Here is a 21,238-nt window from a genome sequence, read left to right on the forward strand (position 1 = left end):
TTGAGCCTTTGACGGTGGCACTTCAGGCCTCAACTGAGTGGCGGGGGATTGAGAGGGGTGCGGTGAGCACCTGGTGTCATTGTATTCCGATGACCTGTTGTTGTTCGTGACAAACCCGTTAGAAAGCATAGGCAGAATTTTGGGCTTACTGAGGAGGTTTGTGGCACGGGGCAAACCTGGATTCTGAATTCTCCCTCAGTGTACCTGAACAGGTGGCGGAGTGTGGCGAGTAGGGGAATTTCATGGTAACTTCATTGCAGTATCAATGTAAGCCTACCTGTGACACTAATAAAGATTATTATTATTAAGGTGGCAAGGGAGCGGTTCCGGTACCTAGGGATCCAGGTAACATATGAGTGGGCCTCAATGCATAGGCAGAATTTGATGGGGTTGGTAGAGGAGGTTAAGGGAAACCTTAAAAAATGGGATATGCTTCAGTTGACATTAGCGGCGGTAAGGGGGATGGGTGCAGATGGTGAAGATGAACATACTGCCAAGATTCCTGTTTGTGTTTCAGTCCCTCACGATTTTCCTTTTTCGCAGGGTAGAGGTGTTAATCTTGGAATTTGTGTGGGCAGAGAAGGTGTAGAGGGTGAAGAGGGCTTTGTTGCAAATGTAGAGGTGGGAAGGGGGGCTGACACTCCCGAATTTGTTGCATTATTATTGCGTAGAGGTGGGGCGGAGGGCAGATTGGATCAGATTAGAGGAGAAGGGTACAGGCATGATGGCCCCGCTGCAGTTTGCCCCAAGGATGTTTACGAGGAGACAGGTGGTGGAGGCGTCTATAAAATTTGGAACCAGCTGAGGAGGCACTTTAAACTGGGTCACATGTTGGTGATGACTCCACTGTGTGGGAATCATAGGTTTACGCCAGGGGTGGGGGGGGGGGGGTGTATAGGCGATAGAGGGAGGAGGGGTTAGAGCGGATCAGGGACATGTTTGCTGAGGGGAGGTTTGCTGGGCTAGAGGAGTTGTGGGAGAGGTTTGAGCGACCAAGGCGAAGTGAGTTTAGATATCGGCAGGTGCGGGATTTCGCACGCAAGGAGCTGCCTTTGTTCCCTCAAGTACCGGAGTTTTGGAGCATCCGGATGAGGGAGGGGAATGGTAAGATTGGGGGTATATATGGGTGGTTGGGGGAGCAGAGCATGGCCTTAGTGAAAAGGATCAAGGGGAAGTGGGAGGAGGAGCTCTAATAATAATAATCCTTATTAGTGTCACAAGTAGGCTTACATTAACGCTGCAATGAAGTTACTGTAAAAAGCCCCTAGTCGCTACATTCCGGCGCCTGTTCGGGTACACAGAGGGAGAATTCAGAAAGTCCAAATCACCTGAAAGTATGTCTTTCGAGACTTGTGGGAGGAAACCGGAGCGCCCGGAGGAAACCCATTCAGACACGGGGAGAACGGGAGATAGGATGGGGACTTTGGTGCAAAGTAATGCACCAAGTGAACTCAAACTCCTCCTGCACAAGGATGAGCCTTATACAATGTGCACAGGGTCCACATGACTCGGGCCTGGATGAATGTTTTTTTTCCGGAGGTTGTGGACGGGTGTGAGAGGTGTAGGAGGGGCCGACAAACCCTGCCCATATTACTGGGGGGTGAGGACTTGGAGAACCTTTGAGAGGTGGTGTTCAGGAATGTATCGAAGATCGTAGGGGTGGAGATGAAGCTGGACCCAGTGGTGCCATTATTTGGGGTGTCGGGAGTGCCGAAGCTGCTGGAGGGGAAGGGGGCCGATGTTGTGGCCTTCGCCTCTCTGATTGCCTGGTGATGAATACTTTTGAATTGGAGGTCGGCCATGCTGCCGGGGGTTGCGGCATGGTTAAGAGACATGCATGAGTTTCCCCAAGGGGGTCGGAGGAGGGCTTTGAGGTACGGTGGAGGCCGTTCATGGCGATATTTGAGGAGCTGTTTGTCATGGGGGGTGGAGCGGGGAGTAAATGGGGGAAAAATGTACAAACTGTATACTCTGTTGGATGTTAAGGCTGTGATATTATTATGTTTAATATGTCTGGAATAAAATATCTTAAAAAGAAGGAATGAGCCAAGTCAGTAGTTGGGTATTCAGGCAAAAGACTGATTTTAAATAACAAACTGCAAATTCTATTTCAGTTAAAAAATGCGAGACACTGACACGGCCTGAACATGGGGCGATGAACTGTTCCCATCCCATTGGGAACTTTAGCTACACCTCAACATGTGGTTTTTGGTGCCCTGAAGGGTTTGTGTTATCTGGAACAAACTGGCTCGAGTGTAATATCTCTGGACAATGGACAGCAAAGACCCCGACTTGCAAAGGTAATTGGCAGGATTCTACGTTGGCTGATACTGAAATCTGGAAATACAATTGGGTGGAGAATAGGATCTGACACCAAAATCGGGGCGGGTGCCGATTTGACACCACATCGCAATTGTCCGTCTGCCTGCTGTTGAGTAAAGAATCAAGAGTTTTGCTCCTTTTCACAAGCCCTTTATTTTCCACACTCTGTACAAAACTCTATTATCACAACACCTGCCACAAGAGCCACCTGTGACCCCTTTAAATATCAGTATCAATTATTGGATGCTTAACATCAATGAGACATCTATTTGGGATGTCTCTTAACCTATTTCTTAACACGCACCAGCGGCATCAATGCAGTCTGGAACGCATGTACAGTAAACACCGTTTTCATATCATTAGTGGAGCTGACCCAGTATCCTCCAGAACCTTCGTGATTCTCCGCCTCCGATGGGCCGAGTTACCAATGATGTGGTTCACTTGTGTTTTTAAAAATGGTGAAACCTGCGTCATGCCTGATGAGGGAGGTGTGGTGTTGGGTTCTCTGGTGCACAGATGAGCCAACACAGTTGTATGTGGTACAACTCTATTTTATTTTAACTCTTATCTACAGTTCGTTCTGGATACTCTGCACGTGCTGTCTCCCTGAGTGCGTCGTGTAGCAGGTCTGTCCTGGTCCTCCTCTCCAGCTAATACTGACCACCAGGTGTCGTGTTTGTGCTTTTATATCTTTCTGTGATTGGTTGTGGTGTTGTGTGTTCTGATTTGTCTGTTGGTGTGTCTATCATGATGTGTGTGTTTGAATATCATGACATCCCCCTTTTTACAAAGGTATGTGCCTACGTGGTTATAAATATAATCGTGTCGTGAGTGCATCTAAGAGTGTGTTGTGTACAGCGTGTGTATATGACGTAACTATTTACATGGGGCGATGTCGGGTGCGTCACACTAACAAGGTTGTACCATAACAAAACATGAATGCGCGAGAAAAAAAAACTTGAACAGTGGTCCGGTCAGACGATATCTGGAACGATAAACAACAACAGGTTATAATACAGAAGTGTTTGACTTTTTGAACGTATGAACAGCGTTATAAGTCCAGTCTAATGGGTGACCGCCTCAAGAATAGGCTGGTCCTCAAGCCGGTTCAGCTGTGGAGATTTGGGTTCACACTGGTTCACCTTGGACTGTTGGAGGTGATGCTGCTGCCGAAGTCTCTACTTTTCCATTTGTTGTACTTCGTGCAGTGCTTGGTTTTTCATTCGTGCAAATATAACATTCAACATCTTTGTTAGTGTTGCCTTGGCTGTGGTTTGGTTCTGGTGGCGATGGAAGGGGCATGATCCGTGGCATCTCCACGAAGTCATCCTTGGAAACCAGTGGAGGATCCGGCGTGTGCGTACGGTTCAGTTGCGAGCGTGGAAGGCGGCGCAAAGCTCGCTGATTGCGCCTACGCACCAATCCATCCGCCCTGCATGCCAGGAACAAGGTGGAGTCTTTTTTCTTTTTATGTTTGTGGCGGACGGCATCTTGTAGCCGATGGGTCGTTGCCATCGAAGAAGCACCATCACTAATATCATGCAAGGCGATGACTGTGCCAGATGTGGAAGTTGGCCGAGACCGTGCACGCTGGTTCCGGCCACCTGCTGTGCCGGAAGGGCGACTCCGCAGAGAAACGTCGAAGCATGTCGCCTTGGAGAGAGAATTGTTGCTCGCATCAACGTCTGGCGATGGTACGAATTGGTGTGTCCGTCTTGGACCGCCGGTGCTGGTCGCCACTGCCAACCCAGTGGGACTGCCACGCGATCCATTCCCTGTCGCCGTGGCATCCGCCGTCACCCTGAGCGTGCCATCACCGAGGCCGCGACACCGCCCGTCCGGAGCAAAGTCTGGCGTGCGCGAATCAGAGTCGGCGCTTGGCTGCTCCCCATCTGGAGTCCGGTCTGCCTTCCGTCGATGCTCCCCGTCTGGAGTCCCAACAGGTTCACTGGAGGCAGCCGAGCTTCCCTGAAGCTGCACTTCTGGAGTCGGAACATGCAGGAATGCACCGACCAGTGGAGAGGCTCGAGCCATCGAGGGTGGAAGCGGTGCGCCGCCACCGCAGTCGTCAGTGGTCCCACCGTGATCGTCGAGAACTCGGTACGCACTAGGCGAGGTCTGTCACCTTGCACCTTTTGCATGGGAAGTGGGATGCTGTCGTCACTCGTCTCACATCCCGTGGATAGATCCTCATTAGCAGCTTGCTGTTCACTAGGGTTGGGTAAATTGTCAGAGTTTTCATCTGGTGGTGCACACCATGTCGGTGGACTGTCATTGTGTTGCCGTTGTCCTTCATTTGGGCTTTTCTTCTTTGGAATTTTAAATCTTCCCCCAGACATTGTAGAACCTTGGGCGAAATTCTCCGTTATCGGCGGAAACTCCGCCGATCGGCGCAAAAAACGGCGCAAATCCCACTTGCGTCACGTCATAAAAATGGGCCGATAGTCTGCGGCCCGAAATGGGCTAGCAGCGACGTAACGGGATCCGCGCTTGCGCAGTGGTTCACGCCGTGCAGCGTCATACACGCTGCATGGCGTGACGGCTCATAAGGCCGCGCAGCTCCCCCCCACCCGACCGGAACAGCCGACCGCAACACCCGACTTGATGGCTGGCCGTCGCTCAGCCCCGAGGTTCGAGTCACGCGATGTGGAGGCGCTCCTGGATGCGGTGGAGCAGAGGAGGGACGCCCTGTATCCCGGGCACGGCCGCAGAGTTGCCCCACGCCACAGCCGGCGTCTGTGGAGGGAGGTGGCAGAGGCCGTCACCGCTGTGGCCCTAACACCACGGACAGGCACCCAGTGCCACAAGAAGGTGAAGGACCTCGTCAGAGCAGGCAGGGTGAGCGTCCCCCATATCCCCCATATCCCCTCTCCCCCAAATCCCCCCTCCCCCATATCCCCCCCTCCCCCATATCCCCCCTCCCCCATATCCCCCATATCCCCCCTCCCCATATCCCCCCCTCCCCCATATCCCCCCCTCCCCCATATCCCCCCTCCCCCATATTCCCCATATCCCCCCTCCCCCATATCCCCCCCTCCCCCATATCCCCCATATCCCCCCTCCCCCATAGCCCCCATATTCCCCCCTCCCCCATATCCCCCCTCCCCCATATCCCCCATATCCCCCATATCCCCCCTCCCCCATATCCCCCCTCCCCCATATCCCCCATATCCCCCCTCCCCCATATCCCCCATATTCCCCCTCCCCCATATCCCCCCTCCCCCATATCCCCCCTCCCCATATCCCCCATATTCCCCCCTCCCCCATATCCCCCCTGCCCCATATTCCCCATATCCCCCCTCCCCATATCCCCCCTCCCACATAGCCCCCCTCCCCCATATCCCCCATATCCCCCCTCCCCCATATCCCCCCCTCCCCCATATCCCCCATATCCCCCCTCCCCCATATCCCCCATATTCCCCCTCCACCATATCCCCCATATTCCCCCCTCCCCCATATGCCCCATATCCCCCCTCCCCCATATCCCCCATATCCCCCCTCCCCCATATCCCCCCTCCCCCATATCCCCCATATCCCCAAGTGAATCCAGCCCTAACCTTAACCTCTGCAATGCACGCGCAACCGATGGCGTGCATTCATATACCTGCCTAACACTGTTGCCTTTTACCCCTGCCACCCCCCCCCCCCAGGAGAAGCGCACACACAACAATAGGGAGCATGTGAGGACTGGAGGAGGGCCCGCTGATGAGAGGCCACTGACCGTACACGAGGAAAGGGCCCTGGAACTGGCTGGCGGACCTGAGGACCGGGAGGTTGCTGATGCAGAGGTCGGGGCCCCACGAGCAAGTGAGCCACCAACAGCCCGTCCCCATATCCCCCCTCCCCTATATCCCCCTCTCCCGTATCACCTGATCACTGCCTGATGTCTAACCATGCATGCTTCATTGTGTATCGCAGGACCAAACGTCCAGGCACCCATCCCCGCAGATACAGACCGCCCGCAGGATGCCCCTCGGAGACCACGGGAGACGGAGAGACCCGAACCCTCCAGCATGCGACGCCCGCAGGATGCCCCTCGGAGACCACGGGAGACGGAGAGACCTGGAGCAACAGGGAGACGACACCCCCGTCACGTGCGGGAGCGACCACCCAGCGATGAGGGGGGCAGCCACAGGCCCCCGTCACATCCGAGCCAGGACACCACTACCCAGGACACCACTATCCAGGACACCCCTACCCGGGACACCACTACCCAGGACACCCCTACCCGGGACACCACTACCCGGGACAGGCACTACCCGGGACAGCACTACCCGGGACAGCACTACCCGGGACAGCACTACCCAGGACACCCCTACCCGGGAAGACAAAATACCGGACAGTGACTCAGAGTGGATGGGTGGAGACGAACCCCCACCCCAAAGTGCCATGGACTCAGAGTGGGACGAAGAGCACGACACAACGCCACTGCTGTCACCAACACCCTCCACCATCGCAGAAACACTCACCACGGTTGGGCACTTTAGTGATGAGGCGTCTGGTACACTCACTGGTGCGCACAACACAGCCGTCCCGGTACAGCAGGTGGAGGTAGGAGCAGCAGAGGGACCGGGCGGTCGGAGGGCAGCCCAGGCCATGCGAACATCTGCCGCCCAGATGGATCCCGGGTTCCTGCAGTTACCACACCCACACATAGATCCGATGCAACCACCGACACGGAGACGAGCGAATAGGGTGACGGGTGGCTTGCGGCGGCTGCGGTCGCAGGTGGAGGAGTCCACCCGCGTCCAGGAGATGGGAGTGGTCCCGGTCATGCGTGCCACCCAGGCTGACACCGCACGGGTGGCGTCCGCGGTGGAGGCAATGGGTGCGACGGTGTCAGACATGGGGAACGGTTTGCGAGGCCTGGGGCCTTCCGTGCAGGCGGCGTCTGTGGCCCAGGAAATGGCTGCCCTCTCACAGGAGGCCATGAGCCAGTGCCAGCGCCAGATGGCAGAGGCGCTCAACACCATAGCCCAGTCTCAGCAGGCCATGGCCCAGTCTCAGCAGGCCATGGCCCAGTCTCAGCAGGCCATGGCCCAGTCTCAGCAGGCCATGGCCCAGTCTCAGCAGGCCATAGCCCAGTCTCTGCAGGCCATGGCCCAGTCTCTGCAGGCCATGGCCCAGTCTCAGCAGGCCATAGCCCAGTCTCTGCAGGCCATGGCCCAGTCTCTGCAGGCCATGGTCCAGTCTCAGCAGGCCATCGCTGAGGGCATCGGCGTCAGTGGCCATGTGCGAGCTGGCGTCGCACTGTCGCAGACAGGGTTCGACAACCCCCTGGGCTCCATGGCTGCAAACCTGCAGACCCCTGTCGATACCAGCACGGGCCTCCAGGACTGGCAGCGCCAGATGTCGGGGGCGCGTCGGATGGCCAGTCCGTTCGCATCCCCCACCCATGTAGAGGCCTGGGGGCCATCGGGCACCCCGAGGGAGGAGGAGGTGGTGTGGTCCGTCCCGGCTCCCTCTGTAGGGGAGGTCCCGGTACACCGCGACACCTCGGACTCCCCCCCTTCCGTCCCAGGTGCATCGGGTGGGCAACGGGCAGGACAGGCTGGCAGCTCGCCATCCCAGTCGCCCGGGCCGCAGCCTGGCCCATCTAGGCCAGGACGCCCCAGGAAACGGCCGCCAAAGGGATCCAGTGTCAGAGGGCAGGAATCACAGGAGTCCACCTCCAGTTCTGCTGTACCGTCTGGGGAACCACGTAGACGTAGTCAAAGGGCCCGTAAGGCCAAACAATTAGACACTGAGTAAGTTGGCACGGGTGCAGGGCACAGATGAGTTTTAGGCGCTAGGGCACGTGCATGAACTCCTTTGGTTATTAAAGTCAATGTTACACCTACCGAAGCTGCCTTTGTGCTCTGTCCAAAGTGTGCGGGGGTGTCATGTACGTTGAGCGCAAGTGTGTGTGTGAGGGGTGGTCTTACCTCAGCCCCAGGTGAGTCTGCCCCCTTCCCCCTGGGCCGCCATCAACATCCCCCGGGCAGAGGACGGGACCGTGCGCTGCAGTGTCACAGCCGCATGCAGGGATGGTCCGGGTGGATGGTGGTACTGTGGCCATGGGTCAGACATAGTCCAACGATGTAGAGCCAGGAGCTCATCGGAGGCGGGTTGTCATCATTCTCCATGGCCTGCGATAGACACGCGTCCACCCGCAACTGGGTGAGCCCGGCCCGTTGTGCCGCCGGTGGCTCGGCAATTGGGAGTGGGGGGGTGGTGTGCATGCGGGTGGGGTGTGTGGGGTTGGGGAGGGGGGTGAGGGTGCTGGGTGGGTGGATGGGTGGGGGGTGTGGGTGGTCGGCTGTTGTCATGGTGTGCGGTCTGTGGCCATACTACCCGATTCCCACGCCCATCTAGTCAGTGAAGCGGGCGTCTATCAGTCTGTCCCGTGCCCGCTGGGCCAGCCGGTAACGGTGGACAGCCACCCGTCTGTGTCTACCCCGTCTGCCCTGACCATTGCCCCCATCCCCCTCATCTGGGGAGGACTGGGCCTCTTCCTGCTGCTCCTTCACTCCGCCCTCCCTTGCCTGCGGCACATCGCCCCTCTGCTGGGCTATGTTGTGCAGGACGCAGCACACCACAATGATGCGGCCGACCCTATCTGACCGATACTGGAGGGCGCCCCCAGAGAGGTCCAGGCACCTGAAACGCATCTTCAGCACGCCAAAGCACCTCTCGATCACTCCCCTTGTCGCTACATGGGCATCATTGTAGCGGTTCTCCGCCTCATTGCGTGGCCTCCGTATAGGCGTCATCAGCCACGATCGCAATGGGTAGCCCCTGTCGCCCAGCAACCAGCCCCTCAGCCGGGGATGGCGTCCCTCGTACATGCCGGGGATGGATGACCGCGACAACACGAATGAGTCGTGTACACTGCCTGGGTGACGGGCGCAGACGTGCAGGATCATCATGCGGTGGTCGCAGACCACCTGTATGTTCATCGAATAGGTCCCCTTCCTATTTGAGGGGTCAATTACTAGGGGGCATAGGTTTAAGGTGAGAGGGGCAAAGTTTAGAGTAGATGTACGAGGCAAGTTTTTTACGCAGAGGGTAGTGGGTGCCTGGAACTCACTACCGGAGGAGGTAGTGGAGGCAGGGACGATAGGGACATTTAAGGGGCATCTTGACAAATATATGAATAGGATGGGAATAGAAGGATACGGACCCAGGAAGTGTAGAAGATTGTAGTTTAGTCGGGCAGTATGGTCGGCACGGGCTTGGAGGGCCGAAGGGCCTGTTCCTGTGCTGTACATTTCTTTGTTCTTTGTTTGTTCTTTGTAGTGAACACGGCCCTGTTATCTGCAGGTGGCCGCACGGCGACGTGCATCCCATCGATCGCGCCCTGGACCATGGGGAACCCGGCAACGGCAGAGAAGCCCACGGCCCGGGCATCTTGGCTGGCCCGGTCCACGGGGAAGCGGATGTAGCGGTGCGCTATGGCATAAAGGGCATCTGTCACTGCCCGGATGCACCGATGCACCGATGTCTGCGATATGCCGGACAGGTCCCCACTCGGTGCCTGGAATGACCCCGTTGCATAAAAGTTCAGGGCCACCGTAACCTTGACGGACACGGGGAGAGGGTGTCCCCCGCCAGTGCCACGCGGTGACAGGTGTGCCAGCAGGTGGCAGATGTGTGCCACGGTTTCCCGGCTCATCCGGAGTCTCCTCCTGCATTCCCGGTCCGTGAGGTCCTGGTATGACTGCCGGGGCCGGTACACACGGGGCGCCCTCGGGTGCCTCCGTTGCCGTGGGGCCGCGACGTCCTCCTCCCCCTCCTCGTCCTGTCGGTCAGGTGTCCCTCCAGCCTGGGCGGCTGCCGCCTGCCCCTCTGCGGCAGCCTGCGCCGCCTCTCTGGCACGCTCCTCCTCCTCCTCCTCCTCCTCCTCCTCCTCATCCAGGGCAACATAGACATGAGCGGCTGCCACCACGGCGGCCAACATCGCTGGATGGTCTGAAAACATGACGGCCTGGTGGGGGGGAGGGGAACGACGACATGTCATCATTGCCCATATCCCCTCCTCCCCCCAGCCAGGTGGCATGGACCGCATGGGTCCAACTGTTGGAGGCTGGCACCTGGCCAGGTGGACCAACTCATTTGCCCTCCCATCACCCACCCCGGCACGGACCCCCTCCCCAACCCCCAACCTCCACCCCAGCACGGACCCCCCCCCAACCTCCACCCCGGCACGGACCCCCTCCACAACCCCCAACCTCCACCCCGGCACGGACCCCCCCCAACCTCCACCCCAGCACGGACCCCCCCCCAACCTCCACCCCGGCACGGACCCCCTCCACAACCCCCAACCTCCACCCCGGCACGGACCCCCCCCCAACCTCCACCCCAGCACGGACCCCCCCCCAACCTCCACCCCGGCACGGACCCCCTCCCCAACCTCCACCCCGGCACGGACCCCCTCCTCAACCTCCACCCCGGCACGGACCCCCTCCCCAACCTCCACCCCGGCACGGACCCCCTCCCCAACCTCCACCCCAGCACGGACCCCCCCCAACCTCCACCCCAGCACGGACCCCCCCCCCAACCTCCACCCCGGCACGGACCCCCTCCCCAACCCCCAACCTCCACCCCGGCACGGACCCTCTCCCCAACCCCCAACCTCCACCCCAGCACGGACCCCCCCCAACCTCCACCCCGGCACGGACCCCCTCCCCAACCCCCAACCTCCACCCCAGCACGGACCCCCCCCCAACCTCCACCCCAGCACGGACCCCCCCCCCAACCTCCACCCCGGCACGGACCCCCTCCCCAACCCCCAATCTCCACCCCGGCACGGACCCCCTCCCCAACCCCCAACCTCCACCCCAGCACGGACCCCCCCCCAACCTCCACCCCGGCACGGACCCCCTGCACAACCCCCAACCTCCACCCCGGCACGGACCCCCTCCCCAACCTCCACCCCGGCACGGACCCCCTCCCCAACCTCCACCCCGGCACGGACCCCCTCCCCAACCTCCACCCCGGCACGGACCCCCTCCCGGCACTCCCCCGGAGCCCAGCCTACTCTAACCACGCCCCCCCCCCCCCGCCGCACACACACACAAGCCGAGACACACCTCTCCTCAGTCAATCAGTCTGCGGCCACGCCATTTCCTGCCCAGAGCCAACCCCCCAGGCCGTCACTCACCTCCTCGCTGGTCGGCGTGAGCCTGGAGCACCGGGTCACGCCGATGAAAAGGAGGTTTGATTCACGTCGACGTGAACGGTCATCACGTCGACGGGACTTCGGCCCATCCGGAAGGGAGAATATCGGCAGGCCGAAAATCGGCTGCCTTGCGCAGACCCGTGACATTCTCCGCGGCAGCGGCGCCATTAACGCCCCGCCGACTTTTCTCCCTTCGGAGACTTCGGCGGGGGCGGGGCGGGATTCACGGCGGCCAACGGCCATTCTCCGACCCGGCGGGGTGTCGGAGAATGACGCCCCTTGTTTATGACCCCCAAATTCTCCCATATGTATGGTCTCGAATATAGGATCCAATGTTTCTATCGACATTGTACTATTTTCCAAAGAACATTCCGTTTCACTTTTCTTCTCAGGTACCTCATATGTATCTTTGTCTAATGTACATGCCTTCATGGTCTCTGGGTCTGATTTTGCTGGGACTGGCATGGTCACAGTCTCTCTTTTACTGTTCTCAATTGCCCACATTATACTCCCCATACATAACTGCTTAATCACTGGGGTTAGTGTGGTACAATGGATAATCGGGTCGACCTTATCTGCATCTTCACCATTAGTGGAAAGCACACTTGGTTCACTTGAAACTGCTGCGGGTTTTAAATTCGTTATCTGGCTACTCGATATCGGTGTCCTCAGGATTCTTGCTCCAATGTTCTGCTCATTTATCAGTGGAGTGTGTATAGGTTCAATGCAATTAATGTTCCCCTCAAGGTTTGAAGAGTCATTACTGACTAACTGCTGGTCTCCGAAGTTGGGACTTTGCGGCGTTGTGTTGAAGGGAGACATTTGTCCCTGCTGTAGATATGATTCAGGTTGAGTTATTTCCATTACCTGAGGATCAATGTCTTGTCCATTTTTTCGATCCGTACTAAAACACTGGCAATTCTCAGTCTGCTCCTTGCAAGTTAAACATTCAATTAATTTCTTTAGCAAATCCTCAGCATCCTTCTGTGACCGTGCAGCATTATTAATCTCTGTTCGGCTATAATGATCCTGAAGGTCAGCGCATAAACCTTTTTTCTTCGGGCTTGGAAGAGGCGATTCCTTTGGCTTGTCTTCAGTTGGGCTGGAACAGTCTTCAGCGCTGTGCCCTTCATTGTAGCATGAGAGACCGTCATGGTCATGCTGCTGTGTAGTGGAGCATGGAAGGCTGTTATAGCCTTCTTGCTGTTCACGTGAGCATGGCAGACTTGCATCGTCTGCCGCTGGTTGGTCAGGAGAGGTTGCTAGACCCTCATGGTCTTGTTCCTGCAAGGACCGCACATTGGAGTCTTGCGTTGCTTCTATCGTGGAGGCTGTCCACGAGCTCTCTGTGGAGGCTTGTGACACTGGAGTCACTTCTTGTTCGTGCAAGGACTGCGCTCTGGAGTCTTGCGTTGCTTCTATCGTGGAGGCTGTCCACGAGCTCTCTGTGGAGGCTTGTGACACTGGAGTCACTTCTTGTTCGTGCAAGGACTGCGCTCTGGAGTCTTGCGTTTCTGCAATTGTGGAGTCTGTCCACGAGCTCTGTGTGGAGGCTTGTGACTCTGGAGTCACTTCTTGTTCATGCAAGGACTGCGCTCTGGAGTCTTGCGTTTCTGCAATTGTGGAGTCTGTCCACGAGCTTTCTGTGGAGGCTTGTGACTCTGGAGTCACTTCTGGTTCATGCGAGGACTGCACTCTGGAGTCTTGCATGTCTTCTTTCATAGAATCGGGAACATTGAGCGGGACGTGGACCACGCTCTGTGTGGCAGCAGGGCGCTCTCCGTGTGCTTGCACCACTCCCTGTCTGTTAATGTCAGGCTGCAGCATCATCCGGTACTGATAAGTGTGGGACGTCATATCTGCTATGTTGAAGATCCTCAAATCCGAAAAATGAATCCGCATCTGCGTCGGATTCAATGTGGGGGCCGCCAATGTGCAACACGAAAGGTTCGTCCGAGTCATAGTCGTATAGGACCACGGAGCTATCATTGGGCTCACGAGGTCCGGAAACACTGTAAAGATCATCATCGAAGTATTCGAGGTCGGAATCATCGGCTTGTGCGTAGGTAACTGCTTGTCGGAGGGTTCTTCGGAGGTCAAATTCATCTCCTGGGTCAATTTGCGGCAATGTGCTGTCATTCCAGGTGAGGGAAGGTTGTTTTAAAGCTTTAACAGATTTTTTTTTTTTGATTTGGGATGTTTCCCTTTTAAATTGGATTTGGGACCTTTCCCCTTTAAATTGGTGCGGTCTGGGGCCTCTGACATCCTGACGCTCGGTATGTAGCACGTAGGAAGCGACTGCGCATGCTCAGATCGCTGTTCCTTTACCGAGGCCGTTTTCTTGACTGCGCATGCGCAGCATCTCGCGCATGCGCAAATGAAACTTCCGGTTCTGCGCACTGCTCGCGCAACTGTGCTAGCGTGATACCTTTAGCAAGATGGCTGCCGACCTCGACCCAGCCCTCTCTCAGGCCCGGGATTTCGGCCTCTGGGAATTCGGGCTCCGGGATCCCGGCCACAAGGTGAGTACTGCCGCTTTTCTTACCTTTACTTGCCGATTGGATTGCGTTTTCTTCACAGTACTTGGAGAATTTGTCCAGGACTGCCTGGTAATCGTACCTTTGCTGCCTCCTGAAGAACCTGAACCTTGTGAATATTTCTCTTGCCCTTGCACCGGCGTTGGTGAGGAGAAATTCAATTTTTTCGCTATCATCCAGGTCTTGGAGTTCAGCTGCCACCAGGAACAATTCGAACACTTGCCGGAATCGCCGCCAGTTTTCGCGGAGATCGCCGTGGCACTGGAGCGGCTGCGGAACCGGGAGCTCTATCATTTTGCCTGGGCACTGCTGGTTGTCTGTGTACACTGAGGTATGCTGGCAGGTATCGATCCACTCCTGTACCATGTGGTGTTGGGTTCTCTGGTGCACAGATGAGCCAACACAGTTGTATGTGGTACAACTCTATTTTATTTTAACTCTTATCTACAGTTCGTTCTGGATACTCTGCACGTGCTGTCTCCCTGAGTGTGTCGTGTAGCAGGTCTGTCCTGGTCCTCCTCTCCAGCTAATACTGACCACCAGGTGTCGTGTTTGTGCTTTTATATCTTTCTGTGATTGGTTGTGGCGTTGTGTGTTCTGATTTGTCTGTTGGTGTGTCTATCATGATGTGTGTGTTTGAATATCATGACAGGAGGGAGAGGAGGTAGGACATGGAGAGGAGCGACAGTGGACTGCCGGGCCGGACACTGGCCGGGGTGTGGGCCTGCCAGGCCCAAAGGGGAAGGGAAGGGGGTGACTGGGTAACTGGCCGAGTGGTGGGGTAACACCCCACGGGACTGGGGTAATGGCCAGTCACTGACTGCCATTGCCACGGCTTGCAAGACTGCCATCCAGCTGCACACCCAACTGACCACTCACCTTGGCCCCCGTTCTGCAGAGTGACACCGGCCGTATGTGTGCACCCACCCCCCTACCCCACTCTCCGCCAAACCCGGCTGCCACCCACCGGCAGGGCATCAGGCGGCCCATCCAGGGCAAAGCCCATTGCAGCCCCTACTGGGGCGCCGTGCAGGGGCCACGGAGCATGTGGAGGCAAGGGCAGTGCCAGCCCATGGTACCCCTGGCATCAGTGATGGGAGCCAGGGCCATAGGCCCCCCGCAGTGCCATGCACCGATGGGCAAGGGGTGCTTGGATGGGAGGGACTTGCAGGGGCAGAGTCCGCAGTGCCAACCATGTAGCCCGGTGGACCTGATTGGGCACAGGGATACGCACCATGCTAACGTGTTGGCCTTTCACCCCCCCTGCAGCCAATGGAGATTGTAATTCAACCAGCAATGGTTACCCTGGAGCCTAGTGTAGAGAGGGTACTCACCCCCTTGCTCCCCATCGGTGTCCCTGGCACCTAGGCCCCAATTTTAGGAACCAGTAGTGATTTGTGCCTGGATGGCTTCCCGCTGGGAGGGGAGTGGGGGGAAGCGGGTGAACACTGGGAGGCCACTGCATTCGACATTAATCTCCTTAACGATATTAAAATGAATGCAAATTAGTTGTGATCAGGTTCTCGCCCTTTCTGGGCAAAATCCTGACCTTGGCAGCTGGAGCAGATCAGGAAAGTGGGAAGCAAAAACCGTTTTGGGGTTCGCCCCCAATTCTCCTTACATAATGGGATTTGCGCCAAGCGCAACACGGCTGGAGAATCACCTCTTTAGTATATCCCTTCATTCAGTATTTGAATTGTCAGTTTGAATCGTATATTTCAGCTGTAACCTGTCAGATAGTGACTCAGCCAGATTGAGGGACAGTGAGCTGCTCCCATTCCTTTGGAGACTTCACTTACACACACCTCAACGTGTGGATTTAGCTGGGGTGAAGGGCTTGCACTGAATGGGTCACATGTTTAAAAATAAGTTGAAATTCCTGTCTTGTATTTCAGCCGTAGCCTGCCAGGCACTGACGCAACCTGAACGAGGGGTAATGAGCTGCTCCCACCCCCTGGGAAATTTCAGTTACATCTCAACGTGTGAATTTAGCTGTGATGAAGGGTTTGCGTTGACCGGGTCAGGCAGACTTCAGTGTCAAACCAATGGAGAGTGGACAATACACACTCCCAGCTGTAAAGGTACTGGACAACCTTACACAACATTCATTTCTAAACGATACGCAAAACCTTTCAGGAGAGCCGGGTTTACAACCATAATGTTTAATGTTAAGTCAATGGAGCATGGACAGCACATACTCCCAACTGTAAAGGTACTGAAGAACATTAGATAAACCATCAAATATTAAAATGGTACAATAATGCAGCAAACCCCACAAACGTGAGTGCAGGCCGATGGAATTTTGAGTGCTGGTGAACCTGTTCAGCTTTCAGAACCTTTACATATCTTTCACTGATATTGACATAGAATTTATAGTGCAGAAAGAGGCCACCCGGCCCATCGAGCCTGCACCGCCCCCGGAAAGAGCACCCCCTCAAGCCCACACCTCTGCCCCATAACATAACCCAGCAACGCCCCTTTGGACACTAAGGGCAATTTATCATGGCCAATCCACCTAACCTGCACGTCTTTGGACTGTGGGAGGAAACTGGAGCACCCGGAGAAAACCCACACAGACATGAGGGGAACATGCAGACTCCACACTGACAGTGACCCAAGCCGGGAATCGAACCTGGGACCCTGGAGCTGTGAAGCGACAGTGCTAACCACTGTGCTATCGTGCCACTCACTTGAGAACTAGTATTTTAGCTGTAAACTGTTCGACACCAATAACAACCAGGAACTGATTCTATCCCATCCAAGACTTCAATTACAGCTCAACGTAAGACATTAGTGACAATCTGAGTTTTATTTTGAGGAGTTGGATACATTTCATGTGTGTCAATGAACCAACTCCATTCATAAAACTGTCACTCACTCTATGAATACTCATTTATAAGTTTGGTATTAAACTCTTCAGTAAAAGCTGGCTTCACCTTTGCAGTTCTGTAGGTTGTATATTATAATAATAATCACTTATTGTCACAAGTCGGCTTCAATGAAGTTACCGTGAAAAGCCCCTAGTCGCCACATTCTGGCGCCTGTTCGGGGAGGCCGGTATGGGACTTGAACCCGCGTTGCTGGCATTTTTCTGCATTACAAGCCAGCTGTTTAGCCCACTTGTGCTAAACCAGCCCCTATATATCCTTACACATGTAAATATGGGGGTCACATGTTTAAAAATAAGTTGAAATTCCTGTCTTGTATTTCAGCCGTAGCCTGCCAGGCACTGACGCAACCTGAACGAGGGGTAATGAGCTGCTCCCACCCCCTGGGAAATTTCAGTTACATCTCAACGTGTGAATTTAGCTGTGATGAAGGGTTTGCGTTGACCGGGTCAGGCAGACTTCAGTGTCAAACCAATGGAGAGTGGACAATACACACTCCCAGCTGTAAAGGTACTGGACAACCTTACACAACATTCATTTCTAAACGATACGCAAAACCTTTCGGGAGAGCCGGGTTTACAACCATAATGTTTAATGTTGAGATAGTATTAAGTTTATGCTATCTTTTAACATTCTCATTTTAAGTTGCGATCTTGTATTTCAGTTGTAACCTGTCAGACACTGAAACAGCCTGAACAAGGGGCAATGAACTGCTCCCATCCCATTGGAGACTTCAGTTACAACTCAGTGTGTGATTTTAACTGCAAGGAAGGATTTGTACTACGGGGATCAGAAAGTATTCAGTGTCAAGCTAATAAAGAGTGGACGACACCCCCCCCTAACTGTAAAGGTACTGGAGAATGTTACGCGGATAGTCATTTTAACATCACATGGGCATCCATTCTACATTTGAAATTGTATATAATTTAAAGAATACACATTCTACATCTAAAAATACTCATTAAATCTGAGAGTATGGGCTCTCAGGCAAGCATGGATAATGAGGCCATCCAATTCTACTGAAAGAGTTCATACATCTGTCCTCACTCTGCTTTACATGGCTGAGGACCGACACTCATAAAACCATTTTCTCAGCAAGAGTTCTGTTTTGATAGCTGGAGTGAACTGCAGCCGATACTTGATTGGCACACTTATTTCAGTAGAATAAATAGTTCTTTCTGTGATCTCTTTTGACAATGTGTCAGTTTTTATTTATAAAATATGAAGGGGCGTGAAATACCTGAAGGTTCTGTTATTGATACTTTACTCGTCTGTTTGAGCGACACCTGTATAGATTTGTAGGAACAGTGTTTGTTTAAAAAACAAATGGATGTTTTTCCGGAGCAATTCCACACGTGCCATTATTCCGACAGGCTCATTGGTGAAAACAGAGTGAATGGACATGGAAGTGGGTGGGGCATGTGTTGGTATGAAAGGGGCATTGGGGGCATGGATGGAGCAGGGGGGCATTGGGAGCTTGGGTAAGACGTTTTGAACTTGCCTTTCAAAAGGTTTCTGGATCCAGGCTATGGCTCACAACTCCGAGGCGCACCGCGAACCATAAGTCATCCAGAAGCTGACTCTCCATTGACACTGAAGTCTGCCTGACCAGGTCAATGCCAACCTTTCATCACAGCTAAATTCACGTCCTTCTGGAGGGTCCCGGGGTCAACATCCCAAGCCACCCAACCCCCTGAACGCTTGGGGGATCCCACCTCTGCAGCCTGGCAGTGTCAGAGGGGCACATGAGCAATGGACTGACCCCACTCGGGGTCCATCTAGCCAGGATTGCACTTGGCAATCTTTCCACCAAAATTCATAAAAGTGACCAGGAAAATTGTTCCCCGTAAGGAAGAGTGCAAATGCCAGGAAGCAGTCACTAAAAATGAGAAAATTCAGGAAGAACATTTTCATCTAAAAGGTGGGAGTTGTGGAGTAAACCACAACAGAAGACACCTGAATTGAACCGTGTAAATGGGTTCAAGTGACTATTAGAAATATTTCTGAAGAATAAACAAATTGAATTATATGGTGAGCTTGTAAGCAGGTTCGATGGAAATATAAGAATGGACAAGTTTCTTGGATTTAATGGCTTTGTCCTTTTTCAGAACGTCTTGGGCGGGATTGCCCGTCCCGCCACATTCGTTTTCTGGTGCGGTCTCCCCAGCCGGCAGCGGGATCCTCCATCTTGGCAGGCGGCCAATGGGGTTTCCCATTGTAAGAACCCACACACCGTTGGGATATCTGCGGGCGTGAGTGCGCTGCCTGCGAGACGGAGGACCCCACCGATGGAGAATCCAGTGTTGCGAATTGCTCTACAGAGAACTAGCATAGATTCCTTAGGCTGAAACGCCTCCTTCTGTGCCATCATGATGATAGCCCCACTTCTCCAATAATTTTCATTTCAATGGTTCAGACTTACTAACTTTCCACTGAATGGAAGGAATCAGATTATCAGAGCAAACTCCTTGTGTTGGGTGTGGCATGTTAGTTCTGCAGGACTCAATCCTGGCAACATCACAGCACAGATCTTCTTGAATAATGGTTAACATTTTATATATTAGTGAATGGAAGACACTAAAAGACATCTCCCTTGTTCCAGCTGTAAGATGCAACATATTGAAGAGTCTGCACCATGGCAGGATGAGCTGCTCACACCCAATTGGAGAGTTTAGTTATCGCTCGGTGTGTAACCTAAGCTGTGTGGAGGAGGGCTTCATTTTGACTGGAACAGACAAACTTGAATGTACAGCTTCAGGGAAGTGGACAGATGAGATGCCAGGTTGTGAAGGTACATGATTACCTCAAAAGACAAATGATAATGTATTTGTTTATTTAGTTCTTACATTTTATAATGTTCAAAATCTCTTTCATATTGATTTGTGTACTGGTGCCCACCTGAGAGGACAGGTAACCAACGTGCTCCCGAGAGTTTGGTATTAGAGCTGCCATGTGAATTCAAATGTGGCATTTCCCCGAGGAAGGGAGGTGAAATCTGAAGATATATGGCCTTCCCTGTTCAACCTTATTCATTGCTGCTCATCCCTAGAGTAGCATTGGTAAAAACATAGGAATGCCAACCTTGTCACTTGGGGAATTGCATAGGGTAATTTCCTTCCTGAGAAAATGAGAAAGAAAATTAATTTGGACAAAATTGGCTTGGGGCAGGATTTTTCAGATAGAAAGGTTTCCTGCCTTGCCAGTGGAAGAGTTCACAGGGAAGGCTTCCCCACTGATCACAGTAACCCCATAGCCATGTAATACTCCAAGAAGCATTAACAGGCTGGAGACAAGATTGCTGCTCCTCATTCAGTCAGTCTGATTGGCTGCCAACTCTAGTCCCCAGAAACACCAGTGACAGCAGTGGCCAGGACTAACACTACAAGCAGTCCCTCAAAGTCCCAGAGTCAAGGTGCAGCGAAATGCAGGGGCTCTCATGGTGGGGATGGGAGCTGTGGCCTGTGAGATGATGGGGAGGGAGGGCGGAGATCTTCGAGTGGGGAGAGAGCAGCTATGGTGACTTTTGGGGGGCACCCAATGTGGAAAGGGGGTGCTTTACAGAGCACCCCCAGCCCCCCTTCCCACACAAGGCCCAAGCAGGGTGACCTGCCAAGCTTCCACCCTGCCACTAAACTCAATTGCCAACCTCAAAGTTCAGGCATGACAGGAAGCGCCCCTTAGGTGGTCACCTCTTGGCCATGTAAGGGCCTCTATTGGAACTCTAGGCCTCATCCACCCATTATGAAATTGTGGCTAGAGGTAGCCCACTCACCTGCAAACACGCTGGTGTTCAAATGGCCTGACTTCTACTGCTGACAAAAATCAACAGAATGGAATATTTGAGTGACTCCTGACCAACCAATGGTGGTACTCGGGTCATTAATGTAGCCATTGAGAAGACGGTAAGTATAGTTAAGCCAGTAAGTGAAGCTGATTTTCAACAAATGTCTTTATTGAATAACCCATTTTCTGAATCCTGTTTTGATACATGACTTAAGCCTTGCTTTGCCAAGACTCCAGCTACACACAAGGGAAGGCCCTATTTTTTTTGCTGGTTTAAATAGCACGAGTGTTTAGTCAAGGTTGAACTCTGTGGGCATTTCAAAGCTATTAAACCAGATACTGGGTAGATTGACAATGCTTAATGTATGAACCTAGATAGTGAGTGTCAGGAGATGGGTTGACATGTAGGCATCATAGCAGCCCTTTCCAATCCTGTTATCTCCTACCAACTGCACATTGTGTAGTTTCTAGCTGGAACCACTGAATAGAAATCCAGACCCCTTTTGTTCTCTCTGTCAAACCACTGAGGCTACCCGCAGCTTCCACAT

At 54.1% G+C, this 21,238-nt stretch overlaps 1 protein-coding gene across 1 annotated transcript in view; it reads left to right on the forward strand.

Moving 5' to 3' along the window:
- LOC140427352 (sushi, von Willebrand factor type A, EGF and pentraxin domain-containing protein 1-like) overlaps positions 1-21,238 on the forward strand; it is a 151,976-nt gene that overhangs the window by 103,082 nt on the left and 27,656 nt on the right. The window contains exons 21-25 of the mRNA XM_072512902.1: positions 2,115-2,300; positions 15,915-16,100; positions 17,232-17,417; positions 17,572-17,757; positions 19,510-19,698. Of these exons, the coding sequence (XP_072369003.1) occupies positions 2,115-2,300; positions 15,915-16,100; positions 17,232-17,417; positions 17,572-17,757; positions 19,510-19,698 (933 nt within the window). The remainder of the gene's footprint in view (positions 1-2,114; positions 2,301-15,914; positions 16,101-17,231; positions 17,418-17,571; positions 17,758-19,509; positions 19,699-21,238) is intronic.

This window comes from Scyliorhinus torazame, chromosome 7 (genome assembly GCF_047496885.1).
Source record: "Scyliorhinus torazame isolate Kashiwa2021f chromosome 7, sScyTor2.1, whole genome shotgun sequence".
NCBI lineage: Eukaryota > Metazoa > Chordata > Chondrichthyes > Carcharhiniformes > Scyliorhinidae > Scyliorhinus > Scyliorhinus torazame.